Here is a 26,654-nt window from a genome sequence, read left to right on the forward strand (position 1 = left end):
TCATTCAAGTTTAAAATATCCAAATATTTTTAAAAAGATATGATTGCATTACTGTGAAGGTTGATATGAACAGTCAAGTTGACGCAATGGGTCCAAAAGGGGCTGAGATTTTGGTGATGGACGGGTATCAGGTTGGTCCAAGTTGGACAGCATCAGGGGGTATTCCAAGTATGTGGTTTAGTGACAAACCTGGGTAAGTTTACCAGGAGGTATGGTAAAACTCCTAATAAAAGAGCTGTATGGCTTCATTCTCCTAACAAAACAATGACATAGGGATTTCTTGTAGGTTCCCCATAACTTACCCAGGTTTGTCAATAAACCAGTACTTGGAATACCCCCAGAACCAGTGATATGATAACGTAACACCTTTGTCATTGGATCCAGGGTTTGGCCTTGAGTACATATTAAAGATTAAATGAGCTATGACTTTATAGCTTAACAAAACTAGCTAATACATAAACATGCTTGCCCTAAAAAACACACCGATTCCACATTGTAGGCCTTTATCTTTCTCAACAGATGATCAGAAGATTTCTTTGTTGTCAGAAAAATGCACTACTTTTAAATAATGTATCTTATATAACTTATTTCATACATCTGACCTGATCAGTAAACCAATAGGTGCAGTGACATGTTTGGCAAGTTACATCGATCAAAATTGACTTCACACATGGCACTAACTGCCATGAGACACTTCCACTTCAATGAGACATTTTTGCTGAGTTAAGGCTCAGGAAGCCACAGCCGAGCCCTTTAGGATTCACACATGGGTAGAGGACTGGACGAGATTAAGTCAGGTGGTCTGCTCTGAAGAGGGTGCACAGAGTTGAGTTCAGTTTCTGGCTGGGCAGTGTTCTCCAAGTTAGCAATTTCATTTAGTGCTGATGATGCTCACCCCTCTCTCTGATGACTTGTTCACAGGACCTTCATGACTATGATTGATCAGACACCAGTTGCGGCATGGTTCTGCTGATGAAGTACTATTGGGTCACTGTACAGCAGTGTATAAAGTAAGACTTCTTTGCTACACATGTCCAGGAGCCACATCAAACACAAACATGCTGGAAAATTTTTATTTTAGAAGAACTCACTAGAGAAGGTGACCGTTCATAACATGAAAAATATACATCAGTATTTTTGTCTTTGTACATTAGGCAACATAAACTGCAGTAGTCCACCAGAGCCAGAATAAAATAAATTGAGAACACAAAGGTTGGAGGGTGGGGTGGGGTGGGTCAGAGAAAGGGGTACAGGGTAAATTAAACACACTCATCCAGACAATATTTTTGTCTTTTTTTTTTTTTTAAATAAAAATCACAGGAACTCCTGCAAGAAAACCCTACTATTGAAGCATGCTGCATAAATGCTACCAAATCACCACACAAAATGAAAAAGCTCTGCAAAGTACAGGTATAGGCAAGGGATTATTGCTACACCAATGCATTAACAACATTTCAATAATCATAATGCTGGTACAAAGGGTTATAAAACAAAATGAAAAAAAAAAGCAAAAAAAACCACCACACACACACACACACACACACACACTTCACACATACACACACTCGGGGTGTATAGCAAATTTGCTGACATTTGCTGACATATTACACCCTTTTAACGTCTGTTCAATGCAGGTGTGTAACAGCCAGGCAATTCCTTAGGAGGCACTTTTAAAAAGAAAACCAAATGAAACCAATAGAGCTCAAACATGCATGAATTACCACTGATGTGCACTGCGGCTCCCCAGAGGCACCCCAAACAACTGGACCCGGTTTGGGTGCGGCCTTGAGGTCTTTCAAACCGAACCAACTCCACTTACTGATGACTGACAGGAGCTTTCGGGCCATTTGCTGTTTTTTTTTGTGTTTGTTTTAACCTGAAGTGTTAATTGAGAATGTGTCCAAGATAACAAGGCATGCTATAGGTATCGATGGACTTCTCTTTACTAATCACACAAAATGACCATTTAAGTGGCTTTGCATCTTAGCATTTGTGAATGAGTGAGCTTACACAATAGTGGGAATCTACTCATAAAAAAAGTTAAATAGTCTTACCCTTCTCAATTTTTACCATGTTGGCTTTCATTGCACCTGTGACAGAGCTAATGCACACTACTAAAAGACTAAAAGTCTTTGTCGATAGGAGGGATGTGAATACTCTCAAGAATTTACAGGATTCAAAACTAAATATTATTTGGTGCTAAGTGTTTTACTGGATGGAGAGGTTCAGTCTTACCTTATATTATCCATTTTTTTAAGTCTGTGCTATGTACACGTCTTTACAATTGCTTCCTGAAAGGCTGTATCACTTCCAACGATTAGAGAGAGTGAGTGATGCTTTGTTGTTTTATTTTTCTTTGCTTTTATTATATTGGCACTTGCTTGGCCTCTGCCAGCATGTGTGATGGTCATGTGTTCTACTGCAGTCTATTTTTTTGCCCTGTCTGTCTCTGCAGAAGCTCAGTCAAGACAAATCCATCAGGGTGGTAGAATGCAGGTAAAACAGTGCCATGTTGTTCCTTAGCTGGAGACCTGACAACAAGACCAGAGAAATTATGTCAACACCAATCTAAAAATGCACATAATTCTCCTTTGTCATCTGGATGTGGGTTTTGTTGGGAGTGACATTCTGATCGGAGAGCAGATCAAGTAAGGGATAACCGTCTTTGAGGTGACCCAATATACGGAATTAATGGATGATGTGAAGGCAAAGAACTCCCTGATGCAAAGTGCAGTGGAGTTTCCTTGGCCAAGTCTACTCATTCTGTATAGCAGGACACCTTGGGGGCCGTTATCCTGCTCCTCCCCCTGGTTGCCACTCATGTATAGAGGCAACAGTAATGCCTTTATAGCACAGAAAGGAAACATGCGGTTCAGTTTAAAAACACTAAAAACTGAAAACTGAACTGACAGTAGTAATAGTGGGCTTACCACTATCAGTAGTAATTACTAAGCTTAGTTACAATTCTATTATTACAAAGCTTGCCTGCAGTGATTTTACTTTTTTACCAGATCTACTTTACAGGTGTCCTAATATACAGGATAAATAACTGTCAACCAATCAGAAAATAGTATTTCTTGTTTCCGGGATAACTGGATATATGTCATGGGACATAAGGCATTCAAGGCATTTTGCTAGGCATTCAACAGCATTTTAACTAGTCCAGAGTTTAGGACAGTCACAAGACACAGAACTGTAAAACAGTGCAGGTAAAAGTACAGTTTACTTACCCTGAAAAAAATTGTGAAGCTACAAACTGCTGGATTAGCATCAGTCAAAGGCAGTCTCTTGGCTCCTCCTTACACAGCGTGCAACTTTCTTCTTAAACTCTCCATGCCTGTCTTCCCTCCATTCCTTCTGTAATGTTGAGAAACACACAGGACTGATTACAGGACTGATTACAGGGCACCTCCACAGCATCGCCCAGTCCTGTCCATGCAAACAAAGAGATTTCTGAATATGATCATGCTACTTCCACTGGATAGACTGCATTTACAATCCTTGCAGGGTCATTATTTATTGCCTGATGAACTTGGCAAACTGATTTTACATGTTTGTCAACGCAATGCATACACACAGGGTGGCACAAGTGGCTATCTGCAAGTGCAAGTGGCTAAAACTCCAAAAACCTTTAACCCAAACCTCTTGACACTTCATTCATCACACCAGAAATTAAAGTAACAGTTTAACCAACATGGAAACGGTAGCTTTTGTGATTACATGCAAACTGATATATGATTACAGTGGCAGAGGCAGTGCTAAAAATAAAGATAATAAGTCAGCAAAGCTCCCGGGTGAACAGAAGAGAATTCCTGTGGATCCACCACCATGATACAAAGAATGTGTTGTTCTATCAAGCAGTTCCTAAGCAAGCTAATGTTTATGAAGGCAATGTTATAAGTAGCCTAAATATTCTCAAAAGAATGCATTATATTTATATATGCCATTACCCTGAGTTGCACACATTTTGCCATTTGGGATCTGCACCCTAGCCTGGCCCCACGACCTGTATTTCCGCTCATTTTCATCTCACTGAGCTGACGTTTGCTTCGAAATCAAAACTGGTAGTGGTCAATGGTAGTATAAAGCTCGGTTAATAGTTGGGGAATTACACCTTGATTGGAATGAAAGGGGTTGTGTTTTTCTTTCTTATTCCAATTGCTTGCTGCAGGCAAAATATTTGTGCTTTCTTGGCCCCTTTAATAAGCCCTTACAAAACAAAGTTTTTTACAGTGCTTTTGTGAATACCAAATTGGTTGGGAGACCTGGGGCCCGTTGCACAAAAGCAGAATTAAGACATCCGGGATAAGTTACTGAGCTGCGCTCAATGAATCCAAAACAAGAGCGTACAGGCTTAATTGGTTGCACAAAGACCAAGCCAGGATGAGCAGACACGGATTCATCAAGCCAGGTGCGTGCTCACGGCTCCCTCAAATAGACCCCGCCACCGATCACAGATTCACTGATTCACCATGGCAACTAGTAGCGGCTTCATTGCTTCTTCTACGGTGTAAAGTAGGTAGCGATAGCCTTTTCACAACAGCAACACCTCTGTTTAGGAGAATATTGCAAGTGGTCCCGTGACGTCACATTGTTGCATGACAGGTCGGGAATGGCGATATGTAAAAGTTCATTAATGATCACAAATGTTTAAATAATGACAGTGGGTCTAGTTATATGTGATAACAATGTGTAGTGGACAGTGGAATAACTATTGGTTTCCGTTTGCGGTGACTGCTGACTGAGATAAGGGATGAGATTAAATAGATCCTGGAACTTAACCTGGTCTGGAGCAGGCTAGCTCCACAGAATAAATCGCCATGGTGACTTATACCATAACACATCCTGCTGCCCCCTATCCCGCTTTTGTGCAACCGGATCACGGATAAATTGAGCCAGGATAACCAAGATATCCCGGCTTAATCCCTTATCCTAGTTTTGTGCAATGGGCACCAGGTGATATTCAGCACAGCTACCACGCCTGTAGAGAGTGGCTGTGACATGCATACTTCAGGGTATAGGAGCTCTGACGGAGACTTCATCTGGACCCATAAATCTCTCACGTCATCCAGAAAGTTTTATTTCCATTCAAGATCTGAAAATTCAAAGATGGCTCAAAGTTGGACCACCAACAAAAAGCTCAGCCTCTTATTCTTGCCTTCTCCTCCCCATAACGCCCAGTAAGAGCCATGCGTTATCACGTTGCTTGATCAAAAGTACGAAGTGAACGGAATACTAGCGGAGTGATATGAAAGACATAAATCAGAAGCACAAAACCTGTTGCCATTGACAGCGGTAGTTATATGTTTGCAGCGGTAATTACATGAATTTATTTTACCGTAGAATGTTGGGAAATCCCATTCAAGTCAATAGAGCTTTCTATTAGCATTGTGAAGAGCCGTATAATAAACTAAAATAATGGCTTCAAACTCATTTTGAGTGCATGCCAATTTATAATAGGCAAAATGGTATCTCATGACCACTATACACCTTGAATGTCTGGTATTGCACTATTGGTGTAGGAGCATGACCCTTTTCCCACCCATACCCTTCTGCATCATTTCCAACCAACGGACTGGACATAAAAATGATGCTTAAGATATGCCCGGTACAGGGTTGAGGCCAAGGAGTAATTACCAATTTTTTATTATGTTGCCTGCAATGTTTTTTTAAACAGAGAGTCTGTAAAGACTTACAGCAGCATCCACATTAGCGGGGGAGTCTCCGTTGGGGTCTGCTAACATAGAGATGACACTGATCATGATGGTCTCCACCGTATGGATGGGTAGCCAGCGCTCTTCTGGCTTCTCATAGCCGTACTTATCCTCCCCAGGCTCGTGCAAAATAGAAATACAAACATCACCGTTCTTGTCAACTGGAAACAAGATTGTGAGCACAAAATTAGAGAAGGGGAACATTAAGGGCAGGCAAAGTTGACAGTAAAATATAAACATGGAACAAACAAATAACAGATACTTGGATAATTCAGGATTAACATAAAAATCTCATAAAAAACAATCTCCTAAGTAAGACCTCAATATTTGTTTAGCTATTTGAAGGAATGGACTACAACAAAACAAATGTCCATGGTAGGTAATCCAGGGAGGAAAGGGTACTTGAACAAGCTCTTACCATTTGGGTGCCATATTTCTGTGATGAATTTCATTTTGGGAGGCCTGAGCGGGTAGTCTTTGGGAAATGTGAGGTGTGCTTTAAACACTCCCCCTTCGCTGAATGCATCAAGAACAACACATGTTAACTAGAGTGCCAGTGCTTAACAAAAATAATAACAAATTGAACATCTAACCTCAAATGGCAAAATCAATATAGTCTATGGCAATTCATTATAAATGGGTCATACTTACTACAGTGTGTCTGGAGGTCCAATTATTAGAACTTCCCATCTGTAAAGGTCATTATCATCTATCAAACCTGCGGAGAATCCTTCCACTGGGTTCTTATTTAGTTCTATAAGGAGAAACAAAATACAATATAATCTGTATTAGTGTACTTGTTTTGTTTTTTTAAATGTGAGGCTGTATACTTTCTGTGTGCTTGTTAAATGAACTGAGAGGTTAACACGGAACTGTGTCAACATCACCACTGATGTAAGAAGTTTTGGCCTAAAACTAGTGAGCTTTAGCCTGGGAACCAGACAAATCTGTTAGCTCATTTCATTTGGCATATATATCTGGCCTCTCTCCCATTCCAACAGATTTCCACTCAGCTGAAAATGGCCAGGCCAATTGCAATCATTTGTCTGTTGTGGGGCAGGCTTTATACAATAACAGACAGACGAGTCAAGTTGAGGCACTTTAGTAAGCAACCAATGGCTGTCGCTGGTCACATCAGAATTATGATATGGAAGTTTATTTTCTTTCAAAGGCTAGGCTAAGGGAGCTCACCACCTACAAGGCATGTAACAACCCTGCCAACATCAAGACCATATTTAGCACTGTTGAAATCTTGCTAGCAAGCTAACTGGTATCTGCCAATGTTGGGCTGTGAAAGCTTTTTTCATATTTTCACATCCTCATGAAATCCAGACCACAGAACTATATACTGCACAGTCTACATGACTAGTGGAAACACATGTGTCTATCTGCCACTAATATGACAAATAATAACAATACAAAACATTGGGAAGTAGTTCCTTATAAAAGCAATGACAAACTGCTAGGCCTACATGTTGGTTAATGGTAGGATCAGTGATGAATTCCATTTTTAGCAAGTTGATTAGCATGGTGCACAGTGTGTCATTTTCTACACCTTCTTTACAGTTATTGAGGTGAACAGACACTGGTATCTCTCTATGTCGGTATACATTCATAATACAACCATTTTGTGGTCGCCAGTTGTAACACAATAATGGACCACTTTGGATATGTTTTGTCCCAAAACAATTCGACCCAAAAGGATGGGAAAATTAGGCTCAGATTATATAAATAAAAATACAAAATGTTTTTTCTTAACTCAAGTTCTTACACATCTCATGTTATTGTGTTACAACTGAAACACATTAATGGCTGTTCATGTTCACAAAGTGCAGCCGCAGTGCCCTAACTGGTTGGGGGAAAAAGAGACACCTGATTGGCTGACATTGACACAAATGTTACAGAGGACCTTGTGTGTGTGAAACAATAGTTTTGCACAGTTAATAGCCTTTTGAACACAGACAGCTTGGAATCCATGTGAAAACAGGTCTCTTTCCACAGACAACCAAGATTTCTCAAATGATCATTGGCAAAAACGATTTGAGACAATCATGTAAATAGTCAAGATAGTAAAAAAAAAAAATAGTCAAGACAGATTAATGACCAATTTCATTATTAATGCAATCTAACCTTAATCCACTAAATAAAACAATTCATTTGCCCTGTGTTTGTGCAAGAGCTCCTTTCTGGGTCCATTTGGCAAATAGTGGCAGCTTCACACCGTTTCAAATTGGGGGGCCAAGCTGTAGGCCAGTTGTTGGAGGATCCACAGGGGGTGCGCTGTGTGAGCCGTTTGCTCCCCTGAATCCGCGCACCCCCAAGAACTGCCTATGGCTCAGCTTTCAAGCAGTGATTGTCTTGAAGCATGACATGACTGCATCTTATCTATACTGACAGGTCTGAAGAGAGAACTGAATATCAAAACCCAAACTCAGGTTTAGTGCAAAGCATTTTGTCAGGCATATTTGAGCTGCTACATAAGCAACCACACAATTCTATTGTGTCCAACCGAGTCGTCTATGCGTGGCCTATGCCCAAAATATGTCATTTTTGAGCAGAGAGCTTGACTGGGTTGCTGAATCATATGGCCATATTAGTCTACTCGAACTCTAGAATCAAAAACTTCTGTAGTTTACAACAGAAAATGTAGACTTGCGTAGAGCTAAATATATCTGCACTGGCTTCCACATGATTTAGGTGGGGCTTTAAAACTTACAAACATAATCAAAATCAAAACAAACAGACTGAGGTGAATTGCTTAGTGCTCCTAGTATCTCAAGCAACATACCTGGCTAACGTTATTTGGCTGGTAAATGCCAATGTACAGACTAAGCCAAATGTCAGTACTGCAGTACACGTTGATGTAGCTAGCTAGCCAACTTACCAAACCGAGTTTTGCTTTTGCTGTCTACAACGCAGTAACGTTAACGTCACAGCAAATAAACCAAGTGAAATACTCCTGGTCAACAAGCAATGTTAGGATACAACTACCTAATGTCATAGTAATTATCTGACATCATTAACTAGCAGGTGACAAGTCATAACTGGGTAGCAGTTATGGTTAACAGTTTTTAGGTCAACGGAATAGCCAGTTTTCAAGCAATGTTAGCCAACACCGACAGCTTATGGCTAGCGAATGCCGACGTTAGCTAGGCTTCACAAGCTAGTTTGAAGAATTCGTTAGCTAGCAAAATATCATGACATTTGAATTGTCACACAACAGCTTGGTGAGACGATTATCATTTCCCTCATGAAGGAAAGGAAACGGTGCCCACTTGATTTCAGCTAGCTACTGCACCGTCAGGAATAGCTCCATAACGTTACATGTATTTTAAGATTTTTATGTAACGTTAATTAAAATGACTTCACCTAACGTTAAGTGTTCTGGCTTGGCGTTAGCTACTAACGTTAACGTTAAACTTCAGCGACAACCCTACTTAATGTTACACAGAGCAGCTGCCGGCTAAGTTAGCAGAGGCAAACTTCGGTGGTAGAAGATAAAACACCAAACAAAGTAGCGTTAGGTCCTAACGTTATAGATTGATGATTCAATGAACTCAACGTAACGAGCTATTTGTTAGATATACTTAGATATGCAGCATATAGATGTACACCTATCGTAATTAACGTTTCCACCTATGTTAACGTCAATGATGTATAAATTGTTGATTCTCCCTGCATTGCATTGTTTACAAGCAAAACAAAGAGGCATGTATAAATGGGCCAACGATTTGCATTAACGTTAACGTTAGCTAGCCAGGACAATCTGCTATGAGTCTTACGATTTAACTGGCTAACAACTTATAATGCTAACCCTTTGCTAAGAGACATATACAAAGTTAGCTGGCTAACTTATTATCGTTAGCAAGCTAACAGTCGTTTGTAGGCTAGTCTTTTACTAGCTAGCTAACTAACATTAGCTAGAATTGCTATCTGGTCAAGAGCCATAGAAGAATTACCTGCCAGCTGTCTCCTGAGTAACAGCGCCGATTGGGTTTCCGTCATTGTTTTACACACTACAAATGAGAAAATAAGGTTGGCTTTAAGAAGAAAATACTAGTAAAGTTTAATTTTAAACGCCAATGCCTGTCTGTCTTTTCTAGTCCGTTTTGCTCAACATTCTGTTCGACTATGAGCATGCGCTTAAAAACCAACGACACCACGAGAACAGGCTGCTCGAGAGCACCTAGTAGCGTTTCAATGGTGCAATTGCTGAACCTTAGGTCTGTAAAACAGGTGGATTCAATTTAACTTCCTAGTCAAATAAAATCACAATAACTAAGATGATGATCAGGGCATCAGTATAGCTACAGATCGGTGTTACTGGTAGGCCTATTTTAAAAGTTCATTACATTGTAGACACATGCCTGATGACAGGTAGGCCTAGAGTAGCCTAGGCTAACTATATCTGATGGTGTCTTATGGCAGGCCTACATGTTCATCAATCATTTGTGAATCGTCATGCTGTTTAAAACATTTTAAATGGGTTTCATGTAGTGGTGTTCTAGGCCTACAATTACATTGAAGAGTGAGCTGGTAGGAGGGATTGTCTGATAACCTAAATCAAAATGTCATCTAGCAAGGTCTGTGGTGTGGATCAGGAATGTGGTGTGAGCAGTCATCCCAGTCCAGCCCAATGCAATTTATACCTATGCTGATCCCAATTAACTGGCATGAAACTGGAGAAAACCTAATTTATAACCAGCAGCAACAAATAACATGTTCAATGCAAAGTATCCCAGCTCATGATTGTCCATCCATTTGTCAGGTTGTGCATGTTGCATAAGCTCCAGCAACAAGGATAATATGAGAATGTTCATCAATCTAAATGTGGAATATGACTGACAAGCATCTTAAGGTATTTACATTTTGTTACTCATACTTCAGAAATATAATATCAACACATAAAGGAACACATGGCTATGATTTTCCTTTACCCCTCAATTTATCTTCTTTTGTTTGTGAAGACCTGACCATTTAATTCACTCTGTTTTGTATGTCACATTGCACAAGTATAACTCAGTTCAAAGCACAGCTTGTAATCTTAGTTTGTCACAGTGAATCCACACAGGTTCCTTGTTGCTGCAGTAAAACAAGATAATCTCAGTCAAGATGAATGTTAGTCATCATATATTTAGACATTCAGATGCCACACAGAAATCTTGTGTATGTGCCTCAGAGTAGAATATTACAGGTCTGGGAGCAGCTCCAGTGACATGCAGGGTGAGTGGCAGACCTCCCACTGGAGATTTGGTTCACATGTTTTACAAGCTTAAATTTCAGAGTAGTTTGTTAAACCAAAATTAGAAAAGTTCTCAGAGTCATTTTCCATTTACAAAGTAATTGATAATGTTATAAATGTTGTAATGTAAAGTCCTAATGTACTTAAAGGAGTACTCAAGGACACCTCTGTGCCAGGGTGCCATGCTGATGTTTTAGCAATTTTATTTAGAAAAGAAATAAAGAGGAGTGTGGAACCGCTATCCAAAAATATCCCAAAAGCGATATTTGCGGAATATGTCACAATTCAATATTTTCATTACAGTTGCCATTGTGGATGCAATGTGAATGCAGTGTTCATTTTCTGCAGTATATGGGGGGAAATTAAGGGTGATTTGAAAGGGTAAATTCAGCTTTTCTCCTTAATCGACCTTAATCTATGCACATTTCTACTTAAACTGCTTAATTATAGAAGGTTTTTAAGGTCAAAGCAAAGGTAAGGCGGGGTGAAATTAAGGGGTTTTGTTTCATATAGTGATACGGATGGATTAATATGTAATGTTTTGCATGTGATGCCTGGAATATTCCACTGTCTTCAGAGTTTATAATCCTAAATACAGGCTAACTTTTATTGTGCAATTAGGATAATTCATTGATTATAATTCATTACACTTTTTGCTGAACTTCTTCTCACATTCTGGGGTGTCAAGAAATTATTTTTTTGTTCATGAAAACCTTTGGCTCTATAACTGGGAGATGAAAGGGCTTCATCAATCAAAAAATTGTTTCAAGAGCATGGAGAGGGGTGTAATTTGATTGGCTGTTGACAACCATCAGCAAACAAACATCAACAACCCTTTGCCAGAAAGGTCTAAATTTATCATGAAGCTAATCAGAAAATAGCTTGATACAGAAAGCATGATGCAAAGCACATTACTTTTTCATATAGTCTTATAAACTTGCAGTAGAAAAGTTCTCAAAGAGTTATTTTCCATTTACAAAGTAATTGATAATGATATAAATGTTGTAATGTAAAGTTATAATGTGCTTAAAGGAGTATTTAAGAACACAGTGAGTCTCCTTGTGCCAATGCTGTCCAGTAGATGGGGGTGGAGTATCTCTGCTGTAAAGATGGTTAGATCTTCTTGATGTTATGGAATTATTGGCCTGTTTTGTTGTATACTTGCATCTTTACTATTTCAAGCTTCCACATCCTGCATCATTCTTTTAAAACGATTTTAAAGATTTACAGTAGTAATGAAAAATCAAGTTAATGGCATCATTCCAACTGATGAATGGTGGTGTCCCTATACCCCACTTTAGCACTGTAAGGATGAAGTTGAGAAGCTTTTGATGCTCACAATATCACTTCATCAACACAGGAAATAGCACTCTCAATCACAACCACACACTCATCTTCCAAGGTCCACACCAGCATATGGCTGGCTCGAAATCAAACCGGCTCTTCACCATGTGTCACCATGAAGCACAAACAGAAACCCTGTCTCCATTAGATTTTTTTTTTAATTAATGGATGTTGAATTCTGCCAGATGTCTCAACCATAGAGAGACTTCTCAAGAAGTTGACATTCTATGTATTCACTCTGCAATTCATGAACATCACCTTCACGTCTTTCACCGAGATAGAACTATCGGTATACACCTTGTAAACGAGGGCCTCAATATGTGTATGGGCAGTTCCAGCGTTATGGATGTGACAATTGGACTCATATTGGTAAACAAAATGCCTTAGAGTGGGGGCAAAATTAGTTTCAGTGAATTAATTTGCATAACTTTTAATGCAACCTCTGTCCTCTGAATACTGAGAAATCCTCAAATTTCATATAATCAATTTCATCCTAAGAATACAAGGCTTTTTATTAACGTTATGGATGTGACATGAAATGGACACACTTTTGTGAGAGATTACAGGTTTTCTACAAACTCTGTGAATTTTAAAGGAAACTGCCGAAACTATGACATATGTACCATGAAGGAGACTTGAATGAACACAAAAAGTGTGTTTTTGAAACTATGCGTCATTTTCGTAATGCATTATGTAGGAAAAACTGGCGTTATGGATGTGACGGTTTCACGTTATGGATGTGACGTGTCTGAACCAGTCCTCGACAAACTTCATAAAACACATAATTAAGTAGTGAATTTTGATATGAAACAATTGAAATGTTAATCATGAAAAACTAGCGATGAAATTATTGCTTCCGCAGTGCCCACTAAGATCCACAGGAAGAATCAGGACAACAAGTCATTTAAAATATAAAAAAGAAATTAATTTTTTTCTTTTACCATCATCAATTTTGGTCAGTGATTCCCGGGTTACTGAAACACCAGGGAACATGAAACTTGGTGGCCACTCCCCTAAATAACTACCTGAACCGTTGCACCCAAGATGACAAAATATTTATGGTATGTTAGTCTCAAGAGCCCGCATCAACCTAACCCATACCCACTCATAACCCATACCTACACATAAAGTACATGCACGCGCACGTGCACACACGCACATGCACACACACGCATGCACACATACACACACACACACACACGCACGCACGCAAACATACAGACAGGCAAGCACACACACACATAAACACATACAGACAGGCACGCACACACACACACACACACACATGCACAAACACTCACCCACATGAATGCAGACACATAAACACACACACAGGCACGCCTACGCATGTGGGCATGCAAACACATACGCACACACACACACACACACACACACATAAACACACAAACACAGGCACACATACGCACATGCACACATACAGACACACACACACAGACACACACACACACACACTCTTATAAACAAAAGCAAACACACATATGCACACACTCATTTACATGCACATGAGTTGCAGGAGTAGGAGATGGAGACAAATTGACAAGCGTGATTTATAGAATAGAGAGAATATGCAGGACTGAGAGGCGGTCATATTTTGATATTTTGTACCGCTATGGGGTACATCTAGTTTATTGCTGCCCTTACTCATGTTACTCTGTGGGTATTAGCTACAGAGGACCTGACACTTCAAATGCTGTCATATCGCGTCACATTTAAAATTAAACTGTGTTAAGCAGACGTGAACGGCAGGCTGAGGAGATCTGCAACAGAAGGAGGTTGCTATGTTAACTCCAGCTGCAAAGTCAGCCATCTTCACCAGCTAACACGATAATCCAGTTACTGTACAACATTAGTATGACAGTTACAGGAAGATAATCGCTCAGATTTTCGTTATTAGGCCACTTGAAAATAGGCTATGGCTAGGCTAATCACTGGAGGTATTTTAATATTATGTTTGTTTTGCTAATGGTTAGGCAAGGCCTCCCTGTGGTTTTGATCAACCTAATAATCTTTTAAATGTCAGTTGTAAACACTAAGTTGAAATGCGTTGAAACTGACATGCCACCAGAACAGACGTTTTATCGGCTTTGAGGTATAATAAAGTCCCCAGTCTTGTAAATTCACATTATGTAACATCCATAACGTCACATCCATAACGCACCATTAAAGGTTTTAAAAGTAAGAAAGGGGCACAATTTGGTCATCACACTTTACATTGATATAAATCAGCTTTGCACAGACACTATGGACATTGTCGCATCAACACTGTATGTGTAGCATAAACTTTTCCTATAAAACGTTATGGATGTGACATGGCCATGGAACTTGCTGACTTAAAAACAAAAGCCTTACAAATGTAAGGAGTTGTGCTCTTAAAGGCAAGCAGAGCATAGACATTGCTCTACCATTCCCTTGTCAATCTGGAATTTGTCAAATGACACAATTTGTTTGAACATTGGGTCCATTTATCCACTTTTGAAATATGTATAATATTACCATGTAAAAAAAGTTGTTTATGTATGGTTGCACACCATATTTATGATGTAAAAAGAGTGTCATTCTCCATCAAATTCAATCAGATCAGTTACAAACAATAAAATATAGACCTAAATGAAGATTTTGACAACAGTTCTATTTGCGTATGCACAACTTTTTTTTTCCATGGTAAGGATGACCTTTGCATGGAATTGCCCGTATACGTATAACACATATCTTATAGTAATAACAAAAGATTCCCATTTAAAGTTATATACCCTCACAGTAAATAAAAAAGCACTTTAGTTAAACCTATATCTTTTCTAAGATGTTCTCTTGCATTTCCCCTAAATTAAAGAGGAACATATGTGTTGTAGACAGACTACCAGACTTCTTGTTCAGTAACAGCATTGCACACTCAAATTAAGTAAGACCTAACTTCTCTTGAGAGTCGAGGGCTGTTGCAGTCCCACAGCACCACCTCAGTGCTCTGCAGTGAGTGTTAAAACAGGAGAAAGGGCTGCTGGCTTGTGGTCAACAATACGTCACAGTGTGGAACTGTGTTTAAGCGTGTGACTTGCTAGGGGAGGGGACAGGGTTTTAACTTGATAACAGCAGTTATAAGTCACCGAAATTCTAGCTTTTGCTCTTCCTGTTCTAAATCAGTGACACAGCCCTTGCTACTAAATTCTAAAGAAGCTACAGAAGCTACTGAGAAAATAAAAACACAGACGAAAAAGGAATGAAAGAACTCACAAAAGAATAGCATGGAATGAACAGATCAAGATTTCCTGGCATCATTCATCTGTAGGTATAGTTATCTTGTTCCATTATAGCCTGAGATGTTTGAGCATGCCTGATTTTCTGATTTTTTTTAAATTCTTTTTGGCTGGAAACGTCTGGAATGCCTGTAGCTCTTTCCCCTCTAAATTCACACTAGTCGAACGGATATGGATATTTCAGGGACAGAGCTAGTTCTTTTGCAGGTCTGAATTGAAGCAATTGTTCAACATTGTTCGTTGTTGTGGAGAGCCATGGCGTCCATAATGAGTTCAATTGTTATGGAGACACAGTTCTGCAAAAGCAGCCTCTCAGCAAACACAGATAGGCCAGAGGCATTTTATGTATTAAATAACTTAATGTGACATATATTTTACTTATCACTGACACAAATGATTGGATACATGCAGATTTTGTATGGTTAGCGAAATGAGCACTATCCAGAACATGAGTTCTTGTTCTTATCATGTAATTACATAATGCAATTTAACTCTTTTCAAAACAGTCTTTGATGTCCATTGGGGAGACTATTCTCATGAATAGGTCTCACGTGAGATTGTCATTGTCCTCTTTGTCCAGTCCGTCACACAATAAGATTAAAAAATCTTCGGCTATTTGGATTGCACAGCCCAGGTCGAGTTTATGTGAAGTGCCTTAGCAAATGAAATTAACTCATTTGAAGCTTCTCTGTAAAAATAGTTAAGTGCTGAATAGTGGATAACAGGTTTCCAGAGTCTTTAACCGAGTTAAAGACATGATATAAATACATTAACCACAACCATAACCACATAAAGGTCTAAAATCTCTAAAAGAATTAATCATATTTTTCTCTTCAGACTTTCTCTCCTTAGTCACTGGAATATTGTACATAGAGGACTGGGTTAAGACTGGGTTGAGATGTCACAACTGGTCACAAGTTGTCCCAGAGGAGTCGAGTTGGTGAAAGTCTTTAGCCAAAAGGCCAATTGTCTCTGTTAGTGGGGCAGTTGTATGCATTATACCAGAGCTAAGAGGACAGTGACAATCAAAAACACACACTCTCTCTCTCTGTGCACACGCGCGCACACACACACACACACACACACACACACACACACACACACACACACACACACACACACACACACACACACACACACACACACACACACACATTATATCGCACAGTAAAAAAAGTACACCCTATGAACAATGTTTTCTTTCAATGACCATTTTGTGGCACATAGTATAGAAAAGCTATCAATGATATTTTCAGGCTAAAACAATTTGACAACATGAGACTAATGAGAGGTTCTTCTCCTGCTTTCAGTAAAAACATCAAAGAGTAGCTGCACAAACATTTCACAAAAGCAATCAAAAAGCAAGTTGAGCCCATTGAGTCATTTAGTTTCAATCCACGTATACTAGAACTATAACTGAGCTATGCGTTCTGACTTCCTCTTCCTGTGTGCTACCAGCACTGCACAAAGTGGTTTGCCATGGAGACTGGCCCCCCTGCAGGGACCAGTTCCCGTGACGAGAAAACTCACCTCCGTTCCAACTCAAAAGGGACTCCCCACTATGGAACCATTGCCAATGGCCAAGTGGACAACTCACCGGAGACCACACAAATCTCACCAAGACGAGCCTACATAGCCGTGGCTGTACTGTGCTATGTCAATCTACTGAACTATATGGACCGGTACACAATCGCAGGTGAAGAAGTGACACTCAACAGTTTATTTATTTGACTTTGCCATCTTCACAATTAGGGGGTATATCTCTCCCATGAAATATGTATGCATTTGATGGTGGAAGTCAACAAGCTCATGTGCTTAGTCCACCTGCCATGTACTTGTCTTGTTGTCTTTCAAGGTGTACTTCAGAGTATCCAGACCTACTTTGGTATAAACGACAGCACATCTGGCCTGCTGCAAACAGGTAATGAACCATTTTGTCTAAAGAAATCACGATTAGCGGTTGTGTAGGTTGCATCAACAATTACTCAGAACAGGAACTTCAGGTCATGCAACGTACCACCAACTCAAGATGCCGATCATCTGTCGTCATAACATTCCTCCCACCATTCACCCAAATCATGCTTCTCTGTGGGGTTTGTTTTTCACTGGTTATAGTAGACTCCTAGTACAGGAGATGAAGGAACGTGTGAATCATGCTACTATAACAAGGAAATACCAGCTCAACACACTGCCATCCAGTGGCAAAGATGAAAGAAATTAAGTTGTAGGAGCAGTGTTTTCCTTGCGTAGGAGAAAGACCCTATCATGTTCGAGGTTTATCAGATGTGGGCTCTATAGATTAATAACAGTGGTGCAGTCCACACAGTGAATTTAGTGTGTGAATGGGAATGCATGCTAGACATAATCCAGAATGACCTTAGTACATCCAGTGACAATTAATGATCAGAGATCATTTAATGCTCTCATGAATAATGAATAATATACAGTACCGGTATATAAGATTGTATACACATACTGGACATCAAGAAAACATCTTAGCTCACATATGGCTCCATTGGCAATGTGCCTTAAAGTTCTCTTATAAAATATTAATGTGTTTACAGTTTTTATCTGCAGTTTTATGCTACTGGCTCCAGTCTTTGGCTACCTCGGGGATCGCTACAACAGGAAGCTCATCATGGTTGCTGGTCTTGCTGTGTGGATTGGGACCACACTTGGCAGCTCTTTCGTCACCAAATCGGTACTAAAGAAAGGCGAAGGGCGAAAAAGCAAGATGCATAATGCAATTTCCTAATTTTATTGCCCATGATGCACATAATGTGCAGTAACACTAACATGAATTATTTTAGATAAAGTCTGGCAAGTGTTTTTATTTACAGATGACACAGTTGTGCATAAACAGCCACAATTACTCAAATACCAGTTATTTGCAAACTTTTTTTTAACAATTTCAAACAAGTAACACACATTCCCATGACATGTAGAATTGCTAACAAATGGAAAAGCTGAGTGAGAACCACTGACTTTACAGAGACTCTGCAAAGATTTTAGACATTGTTCTCTTGCACCCCATCACTTTTATGTTTCACCAGATCTCCCATCATTGCATTTACAGCATGCAATGAGGCAGATAAAATCATGCTAACACAAGCTGTACAGTCCCAGAAATACTTGCATGTTGCAGCATTACAAGCCTCAGTCTGGGAATAGGACCCTGAATGTGAACCCAGTGTGCCTGATTGCGTGTGTGTTTATCTGGGCAGTATTTCTGGGTGCTGGTGCTGATGAGGGCTTTTGTGGGGACAGGAGAGGCCAGCTACTGCACCGTCGCCCCCACCATCATCGGGGATCTCTTCAGCGACTCCAAGAGGACCCTGATGATCTCCTTCTTCTACATCTTCATTCCTGTCGGAAGGTCTGGGGGCTTTGCAGCTTTAACCCTTAAGTACCATCACACCAGTGGGATATGTTGCAAATAACGTTCTAAGGAATATCCAGGTCCATTGAATTGAACATGGAATTTTAGAAACTTTCATTGTTGGGGAACAAAATCTTCTGTTAGAATGTTCAAAACTCCCCTGCTTAAGGGTTAATGTGATAAAGTCTATATATGTATTATAGTTACATTGGGAGTTAATTATAGACCCTTTCAACTACTTAAACAAAAAAGTGTGTTCCTAATTCATTTCTGGTGGCCCAGAAAAACAACATTGAGCTAAAAAAAAAACAAGATGATCGACATTTTGTTGAGCATTACACTAAAGTTTGATTCATTTTCATTTCAAAGTATCTGCGTTGGTGCACTGGTTTTGAGCGTTCCAACTCTCTAGGAACATATTGAAAGGGTCTATAAGGCTTTTGTTGCCATTACCTCATTGTGTTTGCAGTGTAGTCTATGTAGAGGACATTAGGTAGTCTGTGCATGATGCTACCTAGTACCAAATGCTAACTGAAGGGAGAGGATAGAAGTGTATCAACTTTCACCTTAATTCTTTGTTTTGGTTGTTAGTGGTCTTGGATACATTGTCGGATCCACAATTGCCAGTGCCACAGGAGATTGGAGTTGGGCACTTAGGGTAAGACTGCATTATAATTACATAGACACATGACGTAAATGTTTACGCAAAGCAATTATTTCTGGCTTGTTTAGATGTTCTTCCTTTTTTGAAATGTTTTTAGCTCACCCTCCTCATTCCTGTTTAGACTGAGTGCAAAGTGTAAGGTTCCTCATCCGATCACAGATTCACACGCAACGTTTCCTGTATACACATAAACAGCCTCCATCTCCATTTCAAGCTAGTCACTCAGATGTCAGCAGCATGTCAATAAGAGTAGTCTAATCAGGTTATTCTGACTTTCACTTTCAGTGTGTTGACAGAGGGCTCTTTTGAGCCTCTCTTAAACCTCTCTGCTCTGGGCCTCTGTTTACAGCTTAATCCCATCCTTGGAGCGTTTGGACTGGTGCTGTTGCTCTTTCTGACCCCTAACCCGCCAAGGGGAGCCTCCGACTTGCAGGGAGGGGTGCAAATCGAGCGGACATCCTATCTGGAGGACATCAAGTACCTCTTGAGGAAGTTAGTGTGGTCATTAGTGTAGTAAAGCATTACACTTTTTATAGCGGTGAAAATGGAAACTAGGAGGACTGACTGATTTTCTTTGGGGTTTTTTCTCTCCCGTTGGTGCTCAGTCGGAGCTTTGTGTGGTCCTCGCTGGGCGTGACCGCCATGGCGTTTGTCACGGGGGCGTTGGCCTTCTGGACGCCCACGTTTCTGTCCCGAGCCCGGGTGACCATGGGCCTCAGACCTCCTTGCGAGAAGGAACCTTGTGACACCTCTGACAGGTGACACCCAAGACGAAGGGATACATGTTGCATGTTATATGTCACAGGCTGTATGTGCTGCCATGTGTTACATGTTATATGTGTCATATGTGGTGCTGTACTCACATTCTTGGCTGTTGAATATGGAATGATGTGTAGAAATGATTTCCCCCCTGGGGACATTAAAGACTCTATCTATCAATCTATCTATCTATCTATCTATCTATCTATAACTCTAACAGGTTATCAGGTTATCGTGTTTTATCGCTTTGTTGTAATGCATACCCCCCCTTCACCCCCCATATCTTTCCTAAAGCTATATATTTGGGGCGATCACTGTGGTGACAGGAATCTTGGGTGTGTCCCTGGGCACCTGGATATCTGGCCGGCTTCGAGACAGAGTGCCCAATGCTGACCCACTGATCTGCGCGGTGGGCATGCTGGCTTCTGCTCCCTGTTTCTTTATAGCCATCATACTGGCGTCGACAAGCATCCCTGCAACATATGTAAGCACCAGCACCGATCTTTCCTTTTCTACAGAAATCACTGACTGATCTTAATTGTACACAAGTCATTCTGATGTTGCGGTTGTACAATTCTAATGTGGTTTGGTCTCGCCATACTGTTGCTGCTCTAACCCCATCATCTCCCTTTGGGGATAACTGAAGTCATCTATATCTGTTTTAGGTCTTCATTGGGATTGGAGAAACTCTTCTCTCACTAAACTGGGCCATTCTTGCTGACATCCTGCTGGTAACTGGTTTCCCTGGCTATAAATGAAATCTAGTAAAACAGCGTCCAAGTGAAACCTTTACATGCATGACTTTACTTGAATTGCATTGTGTTTCAGTATGTTGTTGTGCCAACAAGGAGGGCTACAGCAGAGGCCTTGCAAATCATGGTGTGCCATCTTTTTGGTGATGCTGGGAGCCCTTATCTGCTGGGTGCGGTAAGTCCAAATATTACTGTTGGTTTTCACCAGCTGTCATGCCTGGCTGTCAGTAATGAAAAACAAAAGATACTTTGGAAATAGCATACAGTGTGGAACATGGGCAGTGTGACAGACAATTGCTTCATGGGCACTTTTTAAAGTGTGACTTTATACATATAACAATACACTATACTGTATATCATAAAACTATGTGGGCTATGTGTTGAAAAAATGACCGGTAGACCTACTCCACACTCTTTCAGTGACGCATTGGTGGTAACACATCTCTGTCTCGCCCTGTACAGATCTCGGACGCTCTGAGTAAATACGACCCAGACTCTCTGACCTGGCGCTTCCGTAGTCTGGAGTACAGTGTTCTGATCTGCCCGTTCATAGGCGTGCTGGGAGGGCTCTTCTTCCTCATGACGGCCCTCTACATCAACGAGGACAGAAAGGCAGCGCAGCTACTGACCACAGGTGACCAAAACTACTTCACTGTTTATGTTTCGGTTTAGTCCACTCAGCATCTCTGTCCACTGTTCACTCTCTAGAGAGGATTTTCCGCTCATTGGATATGTGATCGCTTTCGTACAGTTAGCATAAGTGGTCTCTGTGGTATGACCTTTCTTGTGATCTCATGCTGCTGTTCCTTGTTTCTCTGTGTTTTGTTTTCTGTTTCTGTTCTGTCTTGTATCTCAACCACAAGAGCAAAGTAGTGACCTGTAATGGCCACTGACAACATGGGTGTGATTTACTGATGTGATAAATCTTGCCTGTATTACAGTTTTTGCCTATTGCTTACACACTTTTTGCAGAATTTAGCTCATTATGACAAATAAGACATACTGTAGCACAATTCTTGCAACAAAACCATACACATATGCACCATTTGAATGACTCTCAGATCAACAGCAACACACTGATGTGCTTTATATAAAACACTGCGGTCTTTGCGTTTCTTTTGTGTTGTCATTTTCTCAGACTCAGTCTTTTCTGAAACTCAAAAGTTTTTTTTGATTTTTTTGAAATTTTTTATACAGAAATAAATTACAGAAATAAAGAAAAATAGAATCGCAGTTATCAATGCAATACTGTAAGAGAATGTACTCTAAACAAACCAAAAATGAAGGTCCATTCAAAACGCAAGGGATGTCCTCTTGTGCTAGGCAAAGGGGAAAATATCGCCCTGTGTACCGATTCCACCCATCCCACCTCAATGTTTTGCAGAAGATTCATTTTTAGTGTGTACACAATGGGCAAAAACTGTATGAGTCACTTTGTATAACAGTCAGTCAGTGTTACAAGTGTTGTACAGACAGGTTCCCTGTGCTTGTTTTGAATATTACTCTGTGTGTAGCCTAAGTGTTGTTTGTGGTGGCTTGTGGAAAGCTGGAGAAGCTCCAGCTGGCTCATTCAGATATGTCACATCCATGTGACTGTTTAAAAGTAATGAACATGGCATTGTCATGGATACCATTTGGTATTGTCAGTCTCTTGCCCAGCCTGTCTGGAATTTACATCTAGGAAGCAGTGCTACCTCCTCTTCCTATGGCCCCATTGTATTGGAGACCATCTGAAGGAAACACACCCCACAATGTGTGTGTGTGTGTGTGTGTGTGTGTGTGTGTGTGTGTGTGTGCGTGTGTGTGTGTGTGTGTGTGTGTGTGTGTGTGTGTGTGAGGTGTGAGTGTGTGTGTGTGTGTGTGTGTGTGTGTGTGTGTGTGTGTGTGTGCGCGCGTGCGTGTATGTGTGAGTGTGTGTGGTTGTGTGTGCGTGCGTGCATGTCTGTGTGTGTGTGACAGTGACAAACAGAGAGCCCTGTGTGTGTGAGGTGCATACTCTCCATCTCATGCATCAGGACGTCGGGAGTCAGGACAGCCGTGGCGCTTCCTCTGCATCTCCGCTTCGGACAATGAGGCTCTTTGTGGGGCTCCATCTTCCACGGCCATGCCAACTTCCTGTCAGATACCACAGGGCCAGCTCACGCTGGAGGGGATAAAGCTGCCCGCTCCGCGTTTCGGACGGTGCCTGCACGCACTCTTAACACCCTAATTAGGTTACAGGGAATCAGGGTGGGCGAGTCAGGAGCTGATGAGTAGAGATAGACAAATACCACTGTTTCTAAGCACACTGCTGCCGCCGAACCCGTGTCAACATCTTTCATCTGCCGTCAGAGCCAGGCGGTAACAGAAGCCACGAGTTTACTGAAACCAACAAATTTGCAGAGCCATTGATACATATCTGGGCGAACCGACAGATACAACATTAGCAGAACTGACCACAAGCACTTCCAGCTGAATGCACCAAGGCTAACCAGGAAGAACAAGCTACTGAAAAAAGTGCCACATATAACCACAAGTTCCTTCCTTCTGATAAAATTGTCTACTTTTCTCGTTATCAGAGCTCATGCTTACTCAAACTGACTAGCTTAAGACACTCTACATGAAGAAGAGCTGAGTGATATCTGCGTAGGTCATCTCTTGAAACGACTCCACGGGTGTCTCAACACAATGTTCTCATCTCAATTCTTAACTTACACTATAGTGGGGAAGGGTAATAAGGGCTAATACAGTTATTTTCTGCTTACACACTAAATCTTGTCACACAATTTTCTAAATATGTCTTCCAAACATCATAACCCCACACCAAATCTGCAAAACCATACACTAATTCTCAGTGTTTGACTCAGTTTTCAATGTACTAAAACACATTTTTGCAAAACACCACACACAATTTTCTACCTAACACACACAAATCTAACAGGAAGTAACTTAATTTCGTTTTTCAAACACAACCCATCAAAATGCCACACTAAATCACCAGTGCTTCACTCTCTCTCTGTGTAAACACTCATTACTTTACTGAACACCATCCAATCATTACCTTAGTATAGGCCTATGAATAGATATACTCTCTATATAGGTATAGACCCTTTCAATCTGCTCCTAGAGGATTTCCGGTTGAAATATTCAGAACCAATGCAGATACTTTGAAAGGAAAATTACAGTGATTGGACTTTAGCTTACAGTAATGTTCTCCAAAAAATCGACTTTATGTAAAACTTTTGTCTTTTTACTCTATTTTTGTTTGTCCCCATGTTACCATTAGCTCAATACATTTTTCTGTGCCTCCAGAAATTTCTTAGGAACGCTTAGGATTGTTTGTTTCTGCAGTTGAAAGGGTCACACACACACACACACACAGACACACACACACACACACATACACACACTTTTCTTTGGAAAAAGCAAAGCAATTTGATAGTAGTCAGTAATTTCCGTCTTAGGCAAAATCAGTGTTTTCAAAACTCCATGTACATCTGGTGGTCATTGTATTTTGCTTTGCTTTTTTCTTGTTAGCTGTAAAATACTGTATTTGCAACAGCAAATTATTTGGGGAAAATCACTATTTTTGGTTTCAATATTGCTTACATTTTTACTGTGTATTTCAACTTCTCTTTGTAGATACCGTAACTTTTACTCTTGTATAGAAATACATACATAAAGCCTATGAAAGACAGAAGAGCTTTAGGTTTTGAGCAACAGTGTGTACATGATGTATCCAAAATGTGAGATTATGACAAAAGTGTTTATAATGTGAGGCGAATGTTTGCTTTAATGATGTGTTTACGACATTTTGAATGTTGTGTGTCATTTTGCTGGAGATTTGAGGCATTTTGCGTGAGCAATTGTGGGTTTTTTGTGTGGAGTTTTGAAAAATAGACACAGAGTTTTGAAAACGTATGTAAACAGTTGTAAAAAACTGTAAGGGATAGTCACAGGTGCCGTGCTCTATTCTCACTGCTGTCTTTTCTCTTTGCTCCTTCAGGTGAACCTCCAGTTCAAGTTGTCCCACTGGCAGTGGAAGGCCAACCTGTAGCATGAGGAAGAGTGTGTGTGTTTGTGTGGGGGTGGGGGGTCACTACTGAATGAATGGCGCAAAAGCTATGCAACAGTCTGTGACCCACTCTGGACACTTCCCTGGAGTGGGGGTGTGTGTGAGTATAGTGACACTTTCAAAGCTTTTAAGATACTAACAGTCTACGGTGAGCCCCATGTCCTGCTATAAATTCAAGGGCTGCTACATAAGGGTTGTGTCAAGTCAAGACATTGCTGTACATTTTGTTGTTATTTTTTTCCTAAACTGCTAATAAGGTCGACTGTCACAATAAGAATTTTGTTTTATACTGTACATAGCCCTGAACCTGTATCTACTGCCAAGTCATGACTTTTTAAAAAAATAAATAATAATTATAGTCTATTTAATTAGGCCCACCATATGTCTCTAGCTGAGCTACACCCTACACAATGTCTTACCTGTTCAAAACATGCCCGATTCAGCTTACTGTAGCTGTTCCACACTCTCGGCACAGCTGGTCTTCGTTAATGAGAACGGCAGGGGGAGTAAACTTACCTGAGGATGCTGCGCAGTGTATAGTGCAGTCTGTCTCCAGCCACCATCTTGGACTCCAGCCATGAAAAATGTACAACTATTTTCTACGCCTATGCCTTTTTTGTTCTGCTTTTATTCTGTTTTTTTACTCTTTTAATTAAAACTCAAAGCTTTTACAGTGGACTCAGCTGAGTTTTTTATACTGTGGCCAACCAAGCACTTCTCAAAATAACCACATGGTGGCACTGTTGTATCATTGCTAAATCTGTGCTCGCCTAAACATCTTCATCCCCAGCTCTGGGCCTTGTACAGTAGCCATTCATCTTCAGCGGACATTCATTTATTTCTGCCATCACACCACACTACCACAGAGGCCCTAGCATCTGTGTACCCGTTTAGGAGGAGGTCCTCTGTTGCTCGCCGGGGCTCTCTGTGGTTGGTGACGAGCGGAGGTCGTCCGGGCAGTTTGAGGGCCCCTGCTCTCGATTGATGGCATTTTAATGCCCCTCCGTGTCCCCGAGCCGCACCATAATTAAGAAGGCCAGTAGCAGCAATCTGACTCATTAGCACATCTGATAAAAGCAATTAACAGTCTGCTCTAATCGTCAGGGCTTTTAAATAATGCAGCACTTGGAAATCAGCAGTGTTCTCAACAGGGTCCTCTCTCGATGAGGGAAGATGCTGACACAGAGGGGTTTCTATGACTACCACACACCTATGTTTACATGTCATAAGCTGACCCTGCTCCATGTCGAGTAAGTGTTTTGGTGTTCTGCTTAATTAAAACACTCATCATAGTCAATCTAATGAACCGCCCTGGGCGCACCCCATGCCCCCACCGCTGTCTGAACTGGGCCCTGATTAAGATTTTTTCTTCTGCTCCTGTGCTCATAACCTGACTTTTGCAGCTTTAGATAGCTCTGCAAAATTGCTGTGAGAATGATCTTTGGGCCTGAATGGATACTATTGAGTTGAATTG

General features: G+C 40.6%; 2 protein-coding genes across 3 annotated transcripts; one reads left to right on the top strand and one right to left on the bottom strand.

The window, feature by feature from the left end:
• Window positions 1-1,059: 1,059 nt before the first annotated feature.
• On the bottom strand, window positions 1,060-9,856 carry ube2g1a (ubiquitin-conjugating enzyme E2G 1a (UBC7 homolog, yeast)). The gene is made up of 6 exons (XM_076274111.1): window positions 9,674-9,856; window positions 6,366-6,468; window positions 6,133-6,230; window positions 5,697-5,875; window positions 3,231-3,357; window positions 1,060-2,531 (listed from the first exon to the last, which is right to left on the bottom strand). Exons 1-5 carry the CDS (start codon window positions 9,717-9,719, stop codon window positions 3,271-3,273), a joined length of 513 nt encoding a protein of 170 aa, XP_076130226.1. The 5' UTR covers window positions 9,720-9,856; the 3' UTR covers window positions 1,060-2,531; window positions 3,231-3,270.
• Window positions 9,857-15,388: 5,532 nt separating this feature from the next.
• spns3 (SPNS lysolipid transporter 3, sphingosine-1-phosphate (putative)) lies at window positions 15,389-25,851 on the top strand. Of its 2 annotated transcripts, none has more exons than XM_076273962.1 (13): window positions 15,389-15,604; window positions 17,031-17,268; window positions 17,428-17,493; window positions 18,137-18,273; window positions 18,797-18,948; window positions 19,543-19,609; window positions 19,965-20,107; window positions 20,221-20,373; window positions 20,669-20,858; window positions 21,040-21,105; window positions 21,203-21,301; window positions 21,589-21,760; window positions 25,112-25,851. In XM_076273962.1, the coding sequence occupies exons 2-13, from the start codon at window positions 17,052-17,054 to the stop codon at window positions 25,165-25,167; spliced, it is 1,518 nt and encodes a 505-aa protein (XP_076130077.1). In that variant the 5' UTR covers window positions 15,389-15,604; window positions 17,031-17,051; the 3' UTR covers window positions 25,168-25,851. The 2 variants fall into 2 exon arrangements, with proteins under 2 accessions (XP_076130077.1, XP_076130076.1); XM_076273961.1 differs by having other exon boundaries at window positions 15,390-15,600.
• The last annotated feature ends 803 nt before the right edge of the window (window positions 25,852-26,654 follow it).

The sequence above is a fragment of the Alosa pseudoharengus genome, unplaced genomic scaffold (assembly GCF_046254945.1).
Source record: "Alosa pseudoharengus isolate Yale_2024_CS ecotype anadromous, Long Island Sound unplaced genomic scaffold, YU_APseudo_1.1 YU_APseudo_1.1_scf_8, whole genome shotgun sequence".
Taxonomy (NCBI): domain Eukaryota; kingdom Metazoa; phylum Chordata; class Actinopteri; order Clupeiformes; family Clupeidae; genus Alosa; species Alosa pseudoharengus.